We start from the raw sequence: 21,897 nt of genomic DNA on the forward strand, positions 1-21,897 counted from the left end.
AGGGAGGGGGAAACAACAGGAGGGAAAAAAAGTGAGAGGAGTCCTGATACTGACTCCCAGTCCTTGGCGTTACCTTGAGGCTTCTTGGCAGTCACATCAAAGTTAATTAGCGGGGAAGGACCGGGGTCACGTGTTGCGTGACTCCTCCGCATGCGAGAGGGGAAGGCGCTGCTGCTGCTGCTGATGATGATGATGATGATTCCGAGACCCCTGGCGGCACTGCGGGAAGCTAGGGCGGGCTAACTCCCTGAGAGAGCCTGGCGGCACTGCGGGAAGCTAGGGCGGGCTAACTCCCTGAGAGAGCCTGGTGGCGAAGGGCACGGCTGGAAGCTGGCCCCCCCCAAACACAGATGGAGCCTCCTCTGTGTGTGAATGTGTTCCTGTCGGAGTCGCCAGCCTCTGTGCCCTCTGTCAGTTCACACCTGCGTGAGGAAGTGAAAATATACATATATACATACATACATAAATAGAGAAGAGGGCATTCACAGTGGGAACAACTTGAATGTTTGTAAATGTATCATTCGCCAAGCGTCATTCATGCCAATAGCAATAGCACAATCCCTTAATACAGCACGGAGAATTGCAGTGTACACACGAAGGGGGATTAAATTGACTTGGTAATAGGATTTAGGTTAGATTGAGTATCAGTGAATAATAGAGTGGTAAGGTAAAAATTTGACCTGAAGCCTAGAATATGTATTTGTCTGCAAATTCTCTCTCTAAATATATATAGAAGTTTGTAATCTGTCTGGATTTTCTATTCTCTCCTCCCACCATGGCAGTCTCGTAACTTCCTGCGGGACCAGTACCGGGAGCCCAACATCGAGCTGTCCAAGCTGCTCTACAAGATGGGACAGCCCCTGCCTAGCTGGCTCCGAGAGGAACTGCTCCACATCAGGTAGCAAGAGCCCCGGCTGGCCACACCGCTCAGTGTGACCGCCCACCACCCTCCCCCTGAGGAATGTCTGGCTTTGTGCGTAAAGGGGCACGGCTTCTGCTCACACTGCCCCCCAGAGGCAGGAAGACTGCATCCGACCCCTCCCTTACTCCTCCTCTCTCTTGCTCGAACCCACAGCCAGCACCCTGTCGGCAGCCCAGTCAGGTGGGCTGTTGAGGGGTGTTGGGGAGGGAGCTGGAACGAGCCTCCTCAGTCCACTACCGAGGCCATGAGGAGACAGTTTGGGGTTACAGGCCTCATGGTGGGCTGGGGTTGTGGAGGACAAGAGAAATGAACATGGGGAGAGGAGGAGACCCTGCTTCGGAGCGCACGTGTACATGAAGCTATTTTTTATGGCTGCTGGACAAGAAGGTCCAGAGGGCCCACACAGAGGAACGACGAAACACTGGGGGGGAAAACGAGAGACTTTCTTATCCCCCCTCGACGTGTCAAAAGTTCATCTCCCAATCTCTTTCAGCCCTCTGTTTTGAGAGAGATGTGTGCACATATACACTACTCCCCACCCCACCCACCTTCACAATGAAAGAGATAGTCATTTGAAATTGTGCCAGTTTTTAATGAACACGCTAGCCAATTCTTCAAGACTTAAGTGCCAGGGTTGAACACTCATGTCAGACCTTTATTTTGTACCCCCCCCCCCCTCTCATCAACACTCATTTATCACTGCTGACCACAGGCTCAGTGTGGCAGCTTGGCTTCATGTCGGAGGGGAACCCGAGAGAACTGGAGCGTGGTGCTGTCGTTATTCGATTGCTCACCACTACATCGTCTGTACACAGGACCCCAGTCACTTAATCTCTCTCCTCTCTCCAAGGGTATATGGTATAATATTAAACAGCCAGGGAATGTAGACCAGCCAGAGGGCTCTGTTTGTAAGAGACATATCAGAGGACCCCCTGCCGGTCCTCCTCCTCCTCCTCATTCTCCTCCTCTTCTTTTTCCACTCTGTAGATTGTCCCCTTAATAAGATCCAGTGGTTCTCACAATGGGTGGCCATAGAACACTAGCAGAAGACGAGGAAGACCTGTGTTGAGTCCGCTCCCTGTAAGCAGAGCAGAAGAAAGAGAGCAGTCATTTTGTTGAGTTGTTTGCCTGTGTCTGTTACAGACTAAGACACACACATTTGTTTTTTTGGCTAAACCGTTTAGTGAGACTTTATTTTTTTTTTTTTTTTTTACAGGGATTTTTTCTGGAGCATGTCACCATAGCTGACACCACACCTAACGTGAGTTCCCTCTAGAGGATCAGATCACTGGCAACAATCCCCTAACGCATATCTACACTATCCACACGTATCTACACATTTATTCTGCAAAAACACCAATAGGCATACAGAAATTATGTACTCACAGTACAACCCCCACACCCCCTACGCAACCTCCCAAAAAATGCAAGAAAATCACGAGTTTGGAACGGGTTTAAACTTTGTCAGTATAGTTCTCTCAAATCCTTCTTTTCTATAGCTTGCAACATTGTAACATTTGCACAAAGTTATATTGATGCTGAGGCATCATTTTTGTTCATTCTGTGTCACATTTGTTAGTTTTTACATTTTTTTTAAGATGGAGAACTGATTAAACGGTCAGCAAACACTAAGGTCTTTAGTGTTTTACTAAGGTTTTTTTCTAAACCACAGACCAGGCTTAGACATCATGGCATTTGGGGGTGAGATTGCAAAATTTGACTTTTAGTGTCTATGTAAATAAAATTTTATGGGAGTTTTTAATGAATGATGCATTGTGGTACTACAAAGAAAGATAAGCTACACCCATGTCAAATGTGAAAATCCCAAATATTAATTCAAAGGTGTTGCGTTATGGTCCATATCATGTTTTGCTGCCTTAACTGAATTAACCAAACTAGTTATTTAAATAAAAAAGACAACTGAAACATCAATATAATTTCAGTGGGAAGCCTTAAGAGGAGATCTTTTTCAAGTACAGTGTTGAAATACGAATGTGAAAAATAAACTGATCTTCAAACTCTTGTTACTCAGCCTCCTGCCGTGTCCAGCTATCTTTGACTGGCACAGAGGCAGGTTCACAGAACCAGGTCTGACATCGGACAGCCACCCGTCTGACAAGCAATGTATTATAATGTTTGTTATTGCACCGACTCTGGTTTCATTGTATCTCTGGAACTTGGACCGCTGTAACCTTGTTACCACTTTGCAATGACTGTGTTAGTTCAGCAAATTTAATTGTACCACAGTTTTCCAGGAAAGGCCAATCCATGATGAGAGCCATCCAAAGGCGATCTAATGGAATGTCTGACTATTGTTCTGTCATTGTTGTGTAATGCTCAACAAACTACAAATGATAAGATCCAGCGCATTGCCTGAACTCTGACCCAAGGACTCAAACCAGTCTTTGCAAATGAAGAAGGCTGCAGGGAAAAGATTTACTAACAGATCTTCATAATGCCAGTCTCACTAAATGTATGGAAATGAATAAACCAGAGCCCCGTTTTATTTTTTTTGTTTGACTTGACTTTTTTTTTTATCTGACTCTTCTGCTGTTTGAACTCTAGAATTAATGAGGATGTCTTCTAGCGCAATGCAATACGATCCTACCCTTTCCTGTGAAGCACAAGCATGTGGGAGCTGTGTTCATGTGTTACACCCCACCACCATCAGACCTAGTTTGCTGAAAGTGCACGGCAGCTTTTTGAGTCTCTCAGTCCACATGAGAGCAGCCGGGCGGAGAAGAGATTTTTTTATGCCATTTGAACGTACACCCACGTGGTGAAGCTGGAGTCTTGAAGACCTGACAGTGAGATTTGTTCCTTATCTGTCTCTATAGAATGGCTTTTTTTTTTTGCATTTCAGTGTCCCATGTCTGTGGCATGCATTATTCATGAGCGCAGCTTGTGGTCCTACCATGTTTCAAAGCATCCAATTAAAGAAGCACTGTGCGTTCAGTGCAGACTTTGAAAAAAAAAATGAGGGATTTTAATTGGATTTCACCCTGTGTGATGTTAAAGACTGTTAATCCTCTCTGAAAGTGATGGAGGCTGTGTGTAGGGGAAGCGTTGTGATTGCAGTTTCTGCTGTTGCTTTTTTTTTTTTTTTTCCTTATCCAAGGTTGGAATGTAAGCTGGCAATATTTTCTAATTTCTCCTGTTACCGTGAAAACCGATTCAAAAACTATTAATTGGTTATATTGACAAACTGAACTGTACGAGTCATTATTACACATTTTCTCCTACACACATTTTCTCCTACCATGGAGACGTGATTAGCTGCATATCTTTTGTGATTTGACAATGTCTTTGTTGGAGGGATTTCATCTTGGTTCATCATTTCAGGTTATGCATTTCTTTTGAAATTGGTATTATCGATTGTCTGAGAAGGAAACTGGCTAATCCTATTTAAGGTACTGAATTGTGCACCTTACATGGAACACTGTTTGGACTCCAAGTTGAACTACAAACCAGTGGTCAAGCTGCTCTCATTTCACTTTTTCCCCCCACGTTCCCCAACATGGCCATGCTGACAATGCAATAGTTAATTGGTCACCTGCACCAAGCACAAAATCCTTTGGTTGAGAACAGGGGGAGGTCAGGGGTTGAATGGTTATTTGTATGCTCCAGCCGAAGGAACCATGGCAACAGAATGCAAGTTGTTTCTCTTTTGGCCCCCGTCTATTATTGAAAGATCCCAGTGAATCTCACACTGCCAACATTGTGCTTTCTGTATGATAATGTAGGTTATTAATTAACAGTGATCATAATGAAATAACTGTAAGGAAATAATAATAATAATAATCACCTGGACTGTACAATCAAACATATTGTTGTTAATATTTTTTATTGTTGGTAGCTAATATTTTTGTGATTAATTTACAAATAAAGAAACCACTGTCTTTTTATCCTGTGTTTTTTCTCATTTTTCTCTTAATGACGTGTTAAGCATGCTTCATCATAACCAAGCCACCGTGACCAAATGCACTAGTCCAACAGATGGTGGTGGTAATGCACTCCGTTTGCAAACTGCCAACAAAAAAAAAACTTACTGAAGAAGAAGAACAGGCCAGTGAACCCTTCTTTTTTGGTGAGCTTTTTTTTGCCAGTTTGCAAACGTGCCAGGTGTAATGGCAAGTGTAGCCTACCCTTTAGCCTTGTTCTGGCCGTCGGGTGAATCCAATAAGGCAAATTGCATATGATTTAGCAGAATAGCTGAGGTAGAACATGCATTACTATCATTTGTCCAGGAGGTGGAGCTACACATTAATGGTGGTTCTTGAGACCCATAGGCTTTGAATATTGACAGAATAAGGCATCGCTCTTTCATTCATTTAGAGAATAGTTTTGTAGCTCAGCATAAGTTCTGTCACATTACTTAAGATCTACTCATATGCAACCACACTTTGCAAAACCAGGTCAGAGCCTTGAGGCAATAATGAGTCTAGCAGTAAGCCAGGCCCCAGAGTAGGAATACATAGGCTATGTCAGACTACAATATGTATAATTATAATATGTATATAAAAGTTAAGGGTTCACATTAGTGTTTTTGATATAGGCTCTCCAAATAGCATTGCCTCGAAATAATTAAATTGAATGGCATTAGTGAGGGTATGAGAAACTCCTTGAACCAGTAGGCCATTATATGCTTTTCTCTATTGATTTGACCTAGTTGATTTCAGTTTATTTAAATTTTTGTTATTTTCTTTTGACAAGCTTTTTCTTTTACAAGAAATATTATGGTGTATTGCATTGCAGAGAGGTTTAACAAGTTTACTGATTATACAGTAGCCTTTTCCTCATCTCCAACAACAATGAGACTGCTTTCTTGGAGGAGGTTACCTGCATGCATGTGAGTTGAATTGTGTCCAACTAATGAGCTAGTTATGCAGCAGACTTAAACCCCACTCATGTTCAGTTTTTCTGAAATCAGACAAGTGCTTCAGTGGTTTGATGGACAAAACTGGGATTAAAAAAAACTCAGGACTTATTAGATGTGGATGTTCCCATTGTTGACCATTGCATTCAGTAACCTACATACACTTTGTACTTTTCAGTGTTATCCTTGTGTAATAATATAATTAGTAGTATATATTGCCTACTTTATACGGTAACTATTATTATTATTATTATTATTATTATTATTATTTCCTCTGTCTTAAGATTCAGGTATACATTCCACTGCTAGATGTATGTTATAAGTGTAGTAAATGTATATGTATATGCGACATATAAATCTCTCTTGAATCTTGAAGTAAGCCTGGATATTGTCAAATTACTGCTAGAACTCTTTCCCACCATATATTTGCTTCCATATTTTCTTTTTAATTTTCACTTTTTTTATATTTGCTTCCCATTTTCATAACGTATACATGGGCGGTAGATCTTTATCAAAGTGTAATAAAATGTTATTCCTCATCACATTTAATGTAACCTTCCAAGCGTACAAATGAGACTTTTATTCTAAAACAGATATACCCCCCCCCCCCCGCACCCTATGTGTCTTCCGGTCGCAAAGACTGAATGGTGACCCGGTAGCACTAACTCCTTCCTTTCCTGTTTCAGCCTCACACCGAGACGTACATAGAAGTAGGTGCTTACATTACAATCGGTTTAAATCTGATTATTTTGAAAAACGTAAACTCTTCAATTTCATCGAAATACTAGTTATGAAAAGTGCTTAATGCCAACCAAAGCTGTATTTTAACGTTATGTGCATTTACGGATGTAATGTTGATGGTTTTCTGTCGCCTATCTGTGCTAGCGTAGGCTAACCACTACATTTGGGCCTTCGTGTGCGACCGGCTTAACTATGTTTAATATAGAGTTTTTTTAAAAGAGCTGCATCTTTCTAAGTCGTGCTGTCACTAAAGCAATGTTAAAATATGGTTCAGGTGCTTTGTATCGCGAATGTTTTTAATGAACCTAAACAAGAGACATAAGTTATATACCTAGCTGACGCGCTAGCCATTTCGAGTCGACGCCACATTGCCCTATCTAAATCTACACATTTGCATGTAGCTAACAGTGACCATGGTGTTATATTGTTTAATGTTAACCACCAATTAATGATGAATTGTCTTCAGCGACCTTGCAAGTCCCGGTCAATGCATGCCTTAATGAGTAACTACGTATCGCCATCACTTTCTCCTGTCATGTAAAGTTAGTCAACACACGTCTTACGATATCTGCGTGAGGGTTTCCTTAGCCGAGATCACTCCTGGAGTTGCTGTCTGTTCAAAGTCGATATGTATTGTTCTTCAATGTTAACTATCTAAACGCATGGCTTCTTCTAGCAATGGCACCGCGTAAGGGTAAGGAGAAGAAGGAGGAGCAGGTCATCAGCCTGGGTCCTCAGGTCGCTGAAGGCGAGAATGTTTTCGGTGTTTGCCACATCTTCGCATCCTTCAACGATACCTTCGTGCACGTGACTGACCTCTCTGGCAAGTAAGTATCTAAACAAACGAGACGAGCATCGTTTGTAATTATTCAATATTTAGTACTGCAGCACATGTTGTACTTTGGGAAATGTAGTTCATGAGACCTTGGTTTTATGTCAGTAAGCCTACTTGCTTAAAATCTCTCAACCTTTTGTGGTCCAACCTTCATCCACAGGGAAACAATCTGCCGTGTGACTGGTGGCATGAAGGTCAAGGCTGACAGAGATGAGTCTTCTCCATACGCTGCTATGCTTGCTGCCCAGGATGTTGCTCAGAGGTGCAAGGAGCTTGGTATCACTGCTCTGCACATCAAGTTGAGGGCCACTGGCGGAAACAGGTCAGCATTCATGGGCTGATATCAAACACTTGTCAGGAATTCTGCATGTGTAAAATAATGATGATGAATAATCTGAAATGGTTTCTGAAGGCTTAATTGGCATAATTCCCCTAAATTCTGTGATTCCTGGCTGGTTGATGTTAATGCATTCTGTGTTCGGTTCTATGGCCAGTGTTTCTGCAGAGAAACCTTTCATTTACATGTAATCTAGGTGGTTTTCCTCTGCACATTTGATTTGGATGGGTTTTTAAAGAAACACAACTGCTCATCAAGAGTAGGAGTGGAAATCATGGAATAATTTGACCTCAATCAAACACAACACTTTAATATGTCTAAGTGGATGTTGTACAGCGATTCTTCAAGTCAAGTACATTACTAGACAATTATCCATAATATCGTTTCGTATCGGAAACTACCTTGAGCATATCGTAAGCAGAAATAACAGTTTTAATATTGTGGCCAACGCCTATTTCAGAATGTAAATATTACATCTTTTTTTTAGTAGCAAGTTGCTTTGTCTTGGATGTCTACAGATTCTTAGCTGGTAACCTGTACATTTTGAAAAGTATGGCTTCGATCCACTCCCATTTGTTTTGATCTTGTAGCCCTTACTAGTATAACTGTTTGTCTGAAGTCTGAAAAGCTATGAATAATTAGGTAAACTACTTGATAACTTACGATATGAAACACAATTAGATATAGGCAGTTACCTAGACCTTATCAGCGGCATTTCCTGAAATGCATCCTCTCACTAGAATAAGAACTCTTTAAGGGTTTACCAAAGTTTTTCCATTAAACTTTTCTTACTGTGATAACGATATCAGCTGGGGTAATACAGGCCTATGTTTTAAGAGACTTACATTTACTGTGTTGAAATAATGATTCCTCCCTTGGACTAATGTGGAACTACTAGTACTTGAGGGGCCTAGATGTGTGTTGTAAAGTTTTTCTAGACTTCCAATGAATGTCTTGATCAAATTATGTACAGCTCCATCCTGTTTTATTTATGCCTTGATGTGCATTTAGCAAGGGTAGGAATGTATGCAGTCTTGATTACACCACTGGAAGCCTAGCAGCATTTTGATGTTTGAGAAGATTCAAAAACCAACATCAGCAATAATGGTGTTTTGGCTTTATTGTAAAATGAGGTTGGTGAATGACACTGATGTTGGCATCTTTTGCAGAACCAAGACTCCTGGACCTGGTGCACAGTCAGCTCTGAGAGCCCTGGCCCGTTCAGGCATGAAAATTGGACGTATCGGTAAGTGATAAGCTTGGCGTCTCCTGTTCTCCCTCCATTTATGTCTTGTTTTTAGTAGAGCACAAAAGGGAGCAAAGATGTTACACATTGGGCAGAAGTCACATGGTTGTGTGCAAGCTATTTTTCTTTCAATTGCTGGGACCTAGTTCTCTTGGCTTTATAATTTTATGTTGGTGCCCCTGGGCTGTTATAGCCCCATGTGTGCCTTTACCCTGATGCCTGGTGGCTCACGCATGTTTGCTGGGTGTCCGCCAGCATTGGAGATGGGCATACAAACCATTCATGTTGTGTTTTCCAGTTTTCTGTACAGAGTACTTCACTGGTGTAACTAGAGGAGGCATATGTCTTAATGGGAACTTATTTAAGAGAATTAAAACTTGGCACCTGATTTAACTTCTAAAATTAGATTGTTTTCTTTCTGACGGAGCTAACCACTACAGCAAGTTTGCAGGTGAACCTCAGCAGTCTTGTCAGCAATGGGTCAAATTGAATGTAGATTGACGGAGGAAGTTTTCTTGAAGTGCTTAATTCTGTTTTGGGAATGAATGGGCTTTAAAACCATCTTTGTTCTACATCAAGGTGATCTTATAGGTTACCCATGCAGCACAACAGCAGCCTTAGTTGAAATGAATGTCTCTCTCTCTCTCTCTTTCTATCTTTCCTTTCTTTCTGTCTCTCTGTGAAAATGCACATCTGGTCATGTTCTTTTCTGTAACCACTAAAGAGCTGTCAATGTTTTGCTTGTTGCAGAGGATGTCACCCCTATTCCATCAGACAGTACTCGGAGAAAGGGAGGTCGTCGTGGACGTCGTCTGTAAATGATCTGGGTTTTTCACTCAATAAAAAGTCGAATAACATTTATTGTCTTTGTCCTGTGTCCTAAACACACATCTTCCTACACCAGTTAGCAGGCTTTTCAGGAGCTTAGTTCTTTTGCACATCAAAGTACACGGTACAACTTTTTACTTAAAGGAACCGTATGTAAGAAATGTAATTCAATTAATCATAAAATGGCCCTGATTTGTCAGTAGACATTAGGAAATCATGTTAATTTCAAATACTTATATCACTGACAACAGTAGTCCGGCCAGGATATCGTCATTTAAAAAAGTGAAGTTGCAGCCCTCAACTCATGTTGATGTTTACATATTTGTGTTTTAGCCTGATCCGCCACCCTCCACCTATCTAGTAATCACAAAGTCAGTAGTGTTTCGGCATCTGGGTTGCCAGCTCTGCTCTAGTTACCACATCTGCGGTGTACACCGCTCTACAGTATTTTGAAAGTGATTGTAGTACCAGTTTTGGCCAAAATCCTACATACGGTTCCTTTAAATCTATTATATTGGAGTTATGTTTGTACTTTGTTGCAAAAGACGCTTTTTTAATTTGTTTATTATTGCGCTTCTCAACCTCATCTTGTTAAGGGTACCTTTTAAGGGATGGCCTGCACACAGACAACAGCAGATCTCCATAAGCCTTTGTCTACTGTAGGCTATATTTAGGTGAATTAAATATGTTGATATAACATGAGTGATGGATGTATTGCAAAGGTAGCCTGGAGACCATGAAGCAAATTTTCGCCTGAGATAGGGAACCAATCACAGAACAGGTGGGAAAGCAAGACGATGATGAGCAATGCACAGACGCATTTGATAGACATCCGTGGCACCCAATAAACGGATCTGGGCATTTTTTCCAAATATGAGAAAAATGAGCGTTTGGTTCCCAGACCACGTCTCATTGAGAAGTGGTGGCGCTAGCCAGGCTATTGCAAACGGGTAATAGACCAAACATGATTGAATAGAGAGCTGACAGGGGATAACATACATCAGTCCCCATCAACATGTGTTTCGTAGGTCAGGATTATTATGACCGCCGCGCAGCTTTAAGCGTGTCATATAGGTTTAGTCAGATTTTTTTTTTTTTTTTTTTTTGCCCAAATTTCCGTCAATGATTCCCGGGACACTGAAAGACCGGGGTACACAAAACTTGGTGGGCATGTAACCCCACATGGATAGCATGGAACCACCGTTTTTCGTTTTGATCTGTAGCCCCCCCGCTGGACTGGACCCCCGGAAAGGAGGGTAGGGCAGACACAGTTTTCTGTGAATATCTCGAAAACCGTAGGGTTTAGGAGGACCATTTTTTTTTTTGTATGTTGATCTCAAGGGGCAATGTCAACCCATTCCATAACCACTCATTTCATGTATAGAGCCACCTAGTTGAACACAAAAAAGTAAAAATGAGGTGTTGTAATTGAAGGTATCTGTGACCTTACATAGTCAAAACTGCACGAAATTGGAAGTGTATGATTATTATGACACCCTCTGTATGCACGCCAAGTTTTGTGGAATTCCGTTCATGGGGGGCCACACAATAAATTAATTTATGTTACTATACACCAACTGGCCTGTAGGTGGCCGGAGACAGTTTTCTGTGAATATCTCGAGAACCGTAGGGCCTAGGAGGTCCACCATTTTTATGTATGTTGTTCTTAAGGGGGCATGTCAACCCATCCCATTACCACTTATTTCATGTATAAGCCCACCTAGTTAAAAATTAAAAAAGCAAAAAATTTGGTGTTTTCATCACAATATCTCTGGCTGACAAGGTCAAAACTGCACGAAATTAAAAGTGTAGGATCATTATGACACCCTCCGAATGCATGCCAAGTTTTGTGTACTTTCGTTCATGGGGGGCCTTACAATAAAATAATTTATGTGTACATTTAGTGGCGATACACCAACAAGGATTCCCGGGACACTGAAAGACCGGGTACACAAAACTTGGTGGGCATGTACCCCCACATGGATAGCATGGAACCGTCATTCGTTTTGATCTGTAGCCCCCAGCTGGACTGGACCCCCCGAAGGAGGGTAGGGCGAACACAGTTCTCTGTGAATATCTTGAGAACTGTAGGGCCTAGGATGACCATTTTTTTTTCCGTATGTTTGCCTCCAGGGGTCATGTTAACCCATTTCATGTGCACACATGTGCACAAACAGATACACACACACACATACATTCACAGTAATCATAATGTATGACACATACTCACACAGTAGACATATGTGCGCTTGCATGCACAGGCACATGCGCGAGCACGCACACACACACACACACTCACACACACACACCCACACACATAACATAAACATAACACAAACAATCAAGAATTTCTCAGAATTATGAACAGGCAAGATGGAGGTGGGGTTGTATAAAATGTTTTTTTTTATGTGAAATCTATGAACTAATCATGTTTTGGTACTTGTTGTCTAGCAGATACCAGTGAGAATTGAGTGTGGATAATGCAATTTAGTGAGACAGAATCATATAGGCCTTTCAGCGTGATTTCTTTTTGTGGAAAAAATGTGCTGGACTGGGCGGCGGTCATATTTTGTACCGCTCTGCGGTACATCTAGTACTCTAGTAATCTAGTAATCTAATCTAAATTTAGATTGATCTGCGACATTAAAGATGGGTCGCTGTCCAAGATATATCTTGCGTGTGGTTTTGTCTGTTTTGGGCTGCATGCATGAAGGCCCATGTTGATTTTCTCTTGACCAATATGTTTGTTCTGACTGAAAATGACACTGCCACATGTCAAAAGGTTGTAAGACAATGTGGTAGAAACATGGAATAAAAAAAAAGCATAAAAAATGGTGTGTCCAAAATTATTCATACCCTTTGTAAATAATCAATGGAAATATCTTTATTTGCTCTCAAAATGGTTCTTATAATACCTACCAAGCATCCATGTCTCCACAATGATTCTAGACCGCACCTTTTTAACAGCAATCTGGGTTTTGAGTCAAGAGCGATTATTTGCCATCACTCTGGCCTGGCTCCCTTTTTTGATGGATTGAGGTCTGGACTATGGCTGGGCCACTCTAAAATGTTGATATTGTTCTCTGTTATCCATTTCTTGCCTTGTTTAGCTGTATGGTTTGGATCGTGTAGTTTAATGGTCCAATGCCGTCTATTGGGGCAGGTCTCGGCAGACAGCCTGGTCTTCTTCAAAATTCTCAATTTGCCCCTTGTTTTAGTGTTACTGTTTACTTTGAGAAGTTCACCAGGTTCCCATTGTCTAAAAAACACCCAAAACTAATACATTTCTAAAGCTATTCTCCACATTGTGGATGGTGTTTTGGTGGTTGAAATGTTCACTCCATCTCAAAATGGATCACTTGGTCATCTTGGATTGCTGATCATGGATCACTCTTCTCCAAACATGCTCAACTCAGCTAAACCTTTATAAGGGCACACCTGGACAAAGAATTTCGCTTTAGATTTTTTTTTTACCCAGGCAGGGTCATGGCCTGAGATTGGCATAAAAAATAAGTATTAAATTCCAATGACACCATGTGCATTTCAATTGTGGGGGTTAGAAAAGTATTCTTTTGGGATGTTTTTTTAACCAGGGGGACCTGGTGAGCTTCTCAAAGTAAATGGCAACACTAAAGCAAGAGGCTACACTAAGATTCTGGAGAAAAAGATCAGGCAGTGTGCAAAGAGACCTGCCCCAATAGGCATCATTGGACCATTAAACCATACAATGATCCACAACATAGAGCCAAACAAGTCAAGAAATGGTTAATAGAGGACAATGTCATATTTTAGAGTGGTCCAGCCAGAGTCCAGACCTCTATCCGTCAAAGGAGTACAAGGCCAGAGTCATGGCAAATAATCGTTCCTTTCTCAAAACCCGGATTGCTGCTAAAAAGGTGCGGTCTACAATCCTTGTGGAGACAATGAGCGGCTTGGTACGTATTATAAGAACCATTTTTTTTGATTCCATGTTTCTACCACATTGTCTTACAACCTATTGGCATGTGGCAGTGTCATTTTCAGTCAGAACAAACATATTGGTCAAGAGAAAATCAACATTAAATCAATATTTGCCAGGGGTATGAATAATTTTGTTCTTAACTGTATATACATTAATAGACGTGCACACACAAATGTGTTTCAGCTGTAAACTAAATTATGCAACTACTGTGATGAAACAGTGATGGTGTTGAATAACTGAAAATTGTAGAAATGCTTTGTGGTTTAAATCAGACCTGGCCTCTTATTATTTTCATCATTCATTTGAATTCATCAAGAAAGTAAATTGGGATATCATTATGAGTCAATAAGGACAATTCTTTGAACATGAGTTACTTTAAAACTAACCTTAATTTTGGTGACCATAAGGTTATTGGGATGTCAGTAACAGGGGGGGTCAGCATATTTGATTATGGAATGCCTTGTAAGGTAGAAAGTGCTTGATGGTGTTTTAAGCCCGCACCGTCGACTTTAAGGCAGACGACATTGGGGGTTTAAAACACCAAACACCAGAAAACACCATTGTAACCCAAAACGAGGCCACAGGGTACACAAACCATGGGATTGTTGTGTTCTGCATTCGCCAGCAGGTGGCGAAAATGTATTAATGGTATAGTCGGTGTACCCTGTAGCCTCTTTGGTTTACACAATGGCCGCCACATGAATAAGGCAAATAGGTAAGGGGTTTCCCACAGTGGCAAATCAACAAAGAAGCCTGTTTAGCATTGGTCAACATGACGCAACAATGCACAGTGGGTTGGTAGTTTCAAAAGCACTGCACGTTGTACCCAGGATCCATGAAGGCCGTCCTTTGCTGTAGAACATCAGAGCAGCCTTCATGAGCATGTCACCAGTGTTTGCAGGCAGGCACTTTCCTCCTTTGGTACTTTGTTGAGGGCTTGTGACTTTTCCACAAAAAACAAATAAAAATCAAAACTCTCAATGTAAACAATACTCCATACTCAACCTCACAGCAAGTTGGCACTCTCCAGAGTCCAGACTCAAGACTTTCCTTCCTCGACTCTCACTAGCAAAACATTTCTGATGTTTTCAAACCGGAATTGTGCATTCGTCATGGTTAAAATCGTATCAGAATCTCAGAAATAATCACGTTATGCAGTCAGCTTAAGACGGCTGCAGGCGGCTACATTAAGGCGAATCCCCCTATTGTCATTACAGACATTAAAACATAATTTAGACGTTCATTAGAATCATTAATGATAATGAGCATGTATCCCTGTGGAGCATCAGGATATTTCGGGATAGAATGCATGATTCTGTACGTGCTTGCCAAATCCACTAGCCAGTTGTATAATGAGGTGTTAAGTCCCAGGTCCTGTAAATTGGCAATACGCTGGACTGGAGTGCTATAAATAAGGAAAAAAAGAACAGGAGCTTTTTTTTTTAGTGTCTCCTTTCTCCCTCCATTTATGTCTGGTTTTTAGTAGAGCACAAAAGGGAGCAAAGAGATGTTACAGACAAGCAGAAGTCACATGATTGTGTGCGCAGTATATACAGTCTATGGTTAGCCCCATGAGTGCCTTTACCCTGATGCCTGGTGGCCCAAGCACATTTGCTGGGTGTCCGCCAGCATTGGAGATGGGCATACAAACCGTTCATGTTGTGTTTTCCAGTTTTCTGTACGGAGTACTTCACTGGTGTAACTAGAGGAGGCATATATCTCAATAGGAACTTATTTAAAGAAAATTAAAATTATTTAACTTCTAAAATTAGACTTTTCTTTTTGGTTTGAATGAGCCTCTCTCTCTCTCTCATTCTGCTTTGAAAATAGTTAAAATATACATTTGTTAATTTGCCTTTCTGTAACCACTATAGAACAATGTGTATCCATTGTTTTATTTTGCTTGTTGCAGAGGATGTCACCCCTATTGCATCAGACAGTATTCTGAGAAAGGGAAGTCATCGCAAACGTCGTCTGCAAATCATCTGGGTTTTCACTCAATAAAAAGTCAAATAAAAGTTTTGTCTTTGTCCTGTGCCCTTTGTGTACTTTAAAAAAAATATTAATCCATTTATACCCAACCCCTGACCAACTGTGGTTTGATGTCAGTTGAACCGTTGAACCAACTTTACCATTGTGTGAATCCTCAGGTGTTTTCCTTTCTGTTCTCCATTGCCTTTCCATTTGCTGTATGTTGAGTGGGGTGTGGTCGTGTCCGTTTGACTTGGATGCCACGTCCTGGTCTTCTTGATACTCAGGGCCGTGTTGTGACTGCCGGACTCATTATTGTTTGAGACAAGGCTGAGCACTGTCAGGAAGCAGTCAAGCGTAAAAGGGTGCAAAATAATGGACTGAGCCCTGTGGAGCATCGGTGTTAAGGGATAATCCACTACCCAGCTGTATAATGAGGTGTTAAGTCCCAGGTCCTGTAATTTGGTAATACACTGTACTGGAGTGGTATAAATAGAGAAGAAATATGTCTCAACAGGAGCTTATTTATTTTAAAGTAAAAGAAAGCCTGGCTCCTGACTGAACATCTAGAATTAGATTGCTTTCTCTTTCTGAATGAGCTAACCACTACAGCAACAAAGGTTTGCAGCAGGTCGTAGAGCTTATGAGTTATATAGCCTGTTATGGTTGTGAATGCTCCTGTTAGCTTCAGAAGACTATTGAGCCCAAATACATTTCATAAGTCAAGTGTATTTGATCATCCTGTAGGCCTATAGAATACATCATAGATGTAAGGTGTGTCTTGGATTTAGCCTTTCTGTTTATCATTTGAATGTATGTGTGTCTTAAATGTTTTATTTGGCTTGTTGCAGAGAATGTCACCTTTAGTCAATCAGACACCACTTCCTCTGGTAACGATTGATGCCGTATTCATCCCCACCATCAACTCTGCACTGTATCTTGAATGGTATTACTCATCTTTTGTTTTTGGATAAAAGTGTCTTATAAATTAATACATGTAAATGTAATGTGTGAACATGAATATCCTTTTGGGACAATAAAGACTTTCTCTATCTCAGGTGTGAATTAGAATAGATGTGTAGACTACTGAGACATCTAAACTTAAAGAAAAAAGGTGCCCTTGTGGATCCAAAATAAGGGGTGCCATAACTTGGCCTGTGGGCCCTACTTTCTAAGAAAAGAAAAATATAGTGTGTTCCAGTGGAAAGTGGAAACAGGTTTCTGTCTAGAGATAAAGAGGAAGTGATTCGTTGTCCACCATAACATTTTACCAACAGTACAGCCAATCACAGCTTGTGTGGAGACTTCTGTAATGGGTTGCTAGGTAGAACTTTCCTTCAAACTTCTTCACTAGTGAACTTTTGGGAGCAATGATTCATTTGTTCATTGAGCTTTTCATCTGTCTCATCCTTGTTATAATTAAATCATTTGTTAATTATGAAATTAACTATTAGTTAATTTGGATCAATTAAGAATAGGCTACAGGTTCACATTTTACCTATTGCAAGGCATATTATCATCATCACGTTTTGAGGATTTATTATTTTGTGTGGAAAAAACCTAGTCTATGAGCCTAACAGGATGCTGAAAATATCAAAGGACACCAAAAGAAATGACAGTGTTTTTTTTGTTTTTTTTTACATTTAAATTTTTCTTTTTATCTTCTCCTGAAAAGGATTTTTACTTTTCTTCGGAGAAAGGATATACAGTTGTCCCCAGAATTATTTCCACCTTGATTTGCATTGAGCTTAATGAGCATCAAACCAGCTAATAGGCTAACTGAAATAACACCATGCCAATCTCTAGGTATGGTGAAGGGTATGTGATGATGTGGGGCTATTTCAATTCCAAAGGCCAATAGAATCCTATCAGGATGCATAGTGTCCTGGATCCATGAAATAACTGGCCTTTAAAAATAAAAATCTGCCTGCCTCTACAGGAATTTACCATAAGGGTGCCAATACTTATGACCCCTGTATTTTAAGGAAGAGCATTTATGTATGATATTCATTCACAAAGAAAATTGGTGTCCTTAAAGGTTGGATATTTCCTATTTTTTTAAGGCATTAAGATCAATTTCCAAAAGATGATTATATTCCTCTTTTTAGTCAACTTTAGCAGAGGTGCCAATGATTCTGGAGACAACTGTGAGTGCTGCTAACTCACCTTCAGTCATATTTATGATCATTCATTCGTATAGTATCATTCGAGTGAGGGGAGGTCAATTAAAAGAAATCGGATGAGCATTTGATATGTAACCTCCATCGCTGATGCTGACACAGGTCAGGAGTTTGAACATTTGAAAAGAGTTGTCCTCTATCAACAGATGATGCTTTGCCCTAGCAGCCAATGAGAAACGTCCGCACTCCAAAACAAGCGAAAGCAGAAATGTGCCTATGGGACTTTCCACGCAATCTTTTGGTCATTATTAGTTCGTCTGCAAGTTTAACTAAGTGAACATCTCAACTCTGTGTGTGAATTTATTGTTCTAAAGGGTTTTGATTTCTCGCAAAAATGCCTGAATCTGAGGCACCTCTAGTGACCACCGAGACTCCTTCAGGGTAAGATTTCAATTTTAATCAAAACAATACAGGATCTATAAAACTAACACTTACGAATACGTATTAGTTAGTTTATATCCTGTATTGTTTTGTATCTATAGTTCTAATGTTTTACACTTCAAGATCACTTGGGATTAAAGGAAAAATATATAAATATAAAGAATGGATAATTTAGAGTTAGAGAGAATTTGTGATGTGTAGAGTAGACTAAAGCCATTTTCATTGTTTTTGATTGTTTTGTTCACAAGTAATTTTAGCATGCAATTTCAGCAGATATAAGTATTTATGGCAATGAATAAATACTATTCACGTAGGGAAAATACACTTTGTAATCTAGACACTATGGCAGAGTTGTTGTCGCCGTCCATTTGTTTTCTCAGTTTTTGATCAGTCACCTTTCAAGCTCTTGTTCTACATCACAGTAATCTGAATTGGTGTCTCTTGCTTTGCCATTATTGTATACTTATTGTTCCTAGGTTCCTAGGATGAAGAGAAAATAGATTTAAATCTGAATGGGATAAAATAAACGATAAATGAAAATGAAAAAAGGAATCTCCTTTACAGGGGCTCTAACAAGAAGGCGCTGAAGGCTGCAGGTCTGACCCTGCTGGCCTGCATGCTGCTGGCTGGCCAGTGTATCACTGCATACCTGGTCGTGGGTCAGAAGGGGCAACTCCAGGACCTGGACATGCGTATGCACAGGCTGAAGGAGATCAGCAGCCGCTCAGTCGGTGAGGCAGAGACCATAGTCATGTTATTGTTTTATGTAGAACTGCAACAATTCATCGATTGATCGATGAGTTGTCAACTATGAAATTGAACTATTTTGGTAATTAATTGCGTTGTGAGTCATTTTTAAGGAAACTTTAAAACTAAAGAAATTTGCTGATTCCAGCTCAACTTTATGACAGTCAACTTTGGTGTAGGGGGCAAAACAAGGCATTTGTTGATGTCATCATAGGCTTTGGGAAACACTTTGGAGAACACATTTTTCCCCCCATTTTCTGACACTTTATAGACCGAGCATTTAATTGATCAATAGAGAAAATTATTTTAAAAACAATATATTGATTATGAATATGTTAGTTACAGCCCTAGTCTTTGTTTGGTATGTTGAAATCAGACGGCATAGGGGCAGGCTTTAAGGAGCATAAGGATTGTCAATCTTGTCAAAAGTTAAACGTGAATATTGTCAAGTCATTGAAATTCAAAATTCCCATACTTGTGTCGACGTGGGGAAAAATTATTTGATGTACCGTATATATTAACTGAGCTTTCTCCATTTTATTTCTAGGCTCAGGTGTCCCCATGAAGATGCGCCTTCCCATGGCCTCTATGCCTCTTCTGAAACTGCATGAAGACCCTGCTGATAAGAAGGTACTGCTTGTGTTGCCAGAAAGTTGATCTGATCTGAAAGTATGTTTCGATTTGTGCTTGCTGGCTTAAGTGCGCTGTACAGCCTGATCATGTTACCTGTGTGATCTGTCTTTCAGGACGCTGCAACCCAAGCACCCAATGATGGTGAGCAGGAAGCACATTTTTCACACACACACACACACACACACATCCTAGGATATTTAGTTTACCATGCCTGATTTTTGTTTACCATGTGTGATTTTGCACTTTATACCTATAACATAGCATAATAACAAAGCCTTCCATAGGCAAGGCACTACAGGTGAATAGGGTAAAATGCACTAACTAAAATGTAAACAGTAGTTTTCCAGTAACTATATGCATGTGACAATAAACTTCCTTGTATCCTTGTATCCTTGTATGTACTAATTTATATCACCATGAATTTCCTCAAGTTGATTACTTACTTAAGGACAATATTTTTTGTATAGCAAGTTTTTTTAAAATGTTATGTTTGAATGTAAATGAGGCAGTATCAGTGTATCATTTGTATACATTTCAAGGAACTCTGAACGTGGGAGAAGGTCAGGTTCAACATTTTTGTTTTATTTTGTTGCGAGATGAAAATGAAATGTATTTCCTGGGGGAATTTTGGAAATCTCTTTTTTTGTATCATTTGCCGCGTAGTCTAGTTAGTGAACAGATGTATTTCCTGCAACAGGATCCAGCTCCCTCACCCAGTGTCAGCAGGAGGCCCTGGGACTGACCGACACCAAGCTGCCCTCCTTCCGCCCTCAGTGTGACCGGGCTGGTGGCTACCTGCCCAAGCAGTGCTGGCAGGAGGTGTGCTGGTGTGTGGACGCAAACGGAAAGGAGATGCCCAACTCCCTGGGGAATGCAAACTGCGCCAATGGCAACATGAGGGTTGCACAAGGTATGATGAGTGACAGTGATCTATCAAGCCCGCTGACTCCTGAAGAGATTTCTCATGATTGTACCCTGAATATTATAAGCCTGGATTCATGCGTGTGAATGAGAAAAACTCACACTGTTTGGGTTGTGCTCTCTCTCTAGCTGTCCCTGGCTTACTGCTCCAGCCCCAGGTGGAGGAGACTAAGGGTGAGTGATTTCTTTGCATCCAAGACGAGACCAACCTTAACTGATAATAATGATAATAATACATGTTATTTATGTGCACCCGTTCAAGTCACCCAAGGACACTGTACAATTAAAAGGTTAAGGATGTTAAACAGTACAGAAAGACATTACAAACGCAGAGGACATTGTACAATTCAAAGTTGAAGACGCTACACACTACATACAGACACAGATGGCAGATACAAATGACACTGCACAACAGAGAACACGAATACACAGACACATGACATAGTGGAAAGAAGACATTGTGATAAATAAAATGAAAATAAGATAATATGAAGAACCAAGATAAAAACAGTTATGAGACAGTGGGATGGGTTAGGAGGCAGATATAGGAACTGGAACTAGGCGAAACTAGGAACTAGGATTTGGAACTGAGTATCTTTGTGTTCTTTTTTCTTTGTGTTTCAGATAACTGAGGCTTGAGAGAGGAAACGAAAGTGGTTGTCTATTAAACTTCTAAAAGTTTTTCTAAGCTGTTTTTACAACAAAGAGAAAATGTTAAAGACTCTGTTCCTGATATATTTTAGGTGTTGTGTGTCCCAATTATCATAATTCTGAAAGAATTTGCAGACTAAAAAGGCACTTTTACTGTGAGACGATTTCGTAATGGCCTAGTGCCTAATTGAGGAAGTGCTGTGAGTTATTGGCACGCTTTTGGAGGCTTTTTTGTCTGTTTATCATATGGCTGCACTGATTGTTGTGGGACTTTAGGTAAGAATTTACTACTTTAAGTAGAAGTTTTGTGTATTATTGGTTCACTGAATTTTCTACAATTTATTTTCTGATCTATATCTAATATAACTAATTAATTTGTAATGAACAGAAATGAGAGACAACAATGAACAATTAAAACAACCACTGTAAAACATGTCCGCATCTCTCTTTGAACACCTTTAATGTTGCGATGTGTTTGCCTACACTTCAGGTTATACATCAACACCATAAGAGACTTGCATTGACATTTTACTGTTTTAAAAATATTTTCTGTCACCCCGTATATTGGAATAATGTAATTTAATTAAACTTAAGAGAAATTAACTCCACTGATGTGTGTTTTGGAAAGGACATGCATACACTCACCTGGTTTTATTGAGTGGACTAA

General features: G+C 40.3%; 3 protein-coding genes across 3 annotated transcripts in view; all 3 read left to right on the forward strand.

Annotated features, from left to right (window-relative positions):
- Positions 1 to 4,827, forward strand: part of ndst1b (N-deacetylase/N-sulfotransferase (heparan glucosaminyl) 1b) — a 61,169-nt gene extending 56,342 nt beyond the window's left edge. Inside the window, exon 16 of the mRNA XM_048266183.1 lies at positions 783 to 4,827. Coding sequence (XP_048122140.1) covers positions 783 to 902 — 120 coding nt within the window. The 3' untranslated portion in view covers positions 903 to 4,827. The remainder of the gene's footprint in view (positions 1 to 782) is intronic.
- Positions 4,828 to 6,424: 1,597 nt separating this feature from the next.
- rps14 (ribosomal protein S14) lies at positions 6,425 to 9,814 on the forward strand. Its single transcript, XM_048266196.1, has 5 exons — positions 6,425 to 6,508; positions 7,216 to 7,366; positions 7,535 to 7,696; positions 8,881 to 8,957; positions 9,708 to 9,814. Exons 2-5 carry the CDS (start codon positions 7,218 to 7,220, stop codon positions 9,773 to 9,775), a joined length of 456 nt encoding a protein of 151 aa, XP_048122153.1. The 5' UTR covers positions 6,425 to 6,508; positions 7,216 to 7,217; the 3' UTR covers positions 9,776 to 9,814.
- Positions 9,815 to 18,132: 8,318 nt separating this feature from the next.
- Positions 18,133 to 21,663, forward strand: cd74b (CD74 molecule, major histocompatibility complex, class II invariant chain b). The gene is made up of 7 exons (XM_048266209.1): positions 18,133 to 18,278; positions 18,843 to 19,009; positions 19,573 to 19,655; positions 19,772 to 19,799; positions 20,356 to 20,568; positions 20,709 to 20,753; positions 21,204 to 21,663. Exons 1-7 carry the CDS (start codon positions 18,232 to 18,234, stop codon positions 21,209 to 21,211), a joined length of 591 nt encoding a protein of 196 aa, XP_048122166.1. The 5' UTR covers positions 18,133 to 18,231; the 3' UTR covers positions 21,212 to 21,663.
- The last annotated feature ends 234 nt before the right edge of the window (positions 21,664 to 21,897 follow it).

This window comes from Alosa alosa, chromosome 2 (assembly GCF_017589495.1).
Source record: "Alosa alosa isolate M-15738 ecotype Scorff River chromosome 2, AALO_Geno_1.1, whole genome shotgun sequence".
Taxonomy (NCBI): Eukaryota; Metazoa; Chordata; class Actinopteri; order Clupeiformes; family Clupeidae; genus Alosa; species Alosa alosa.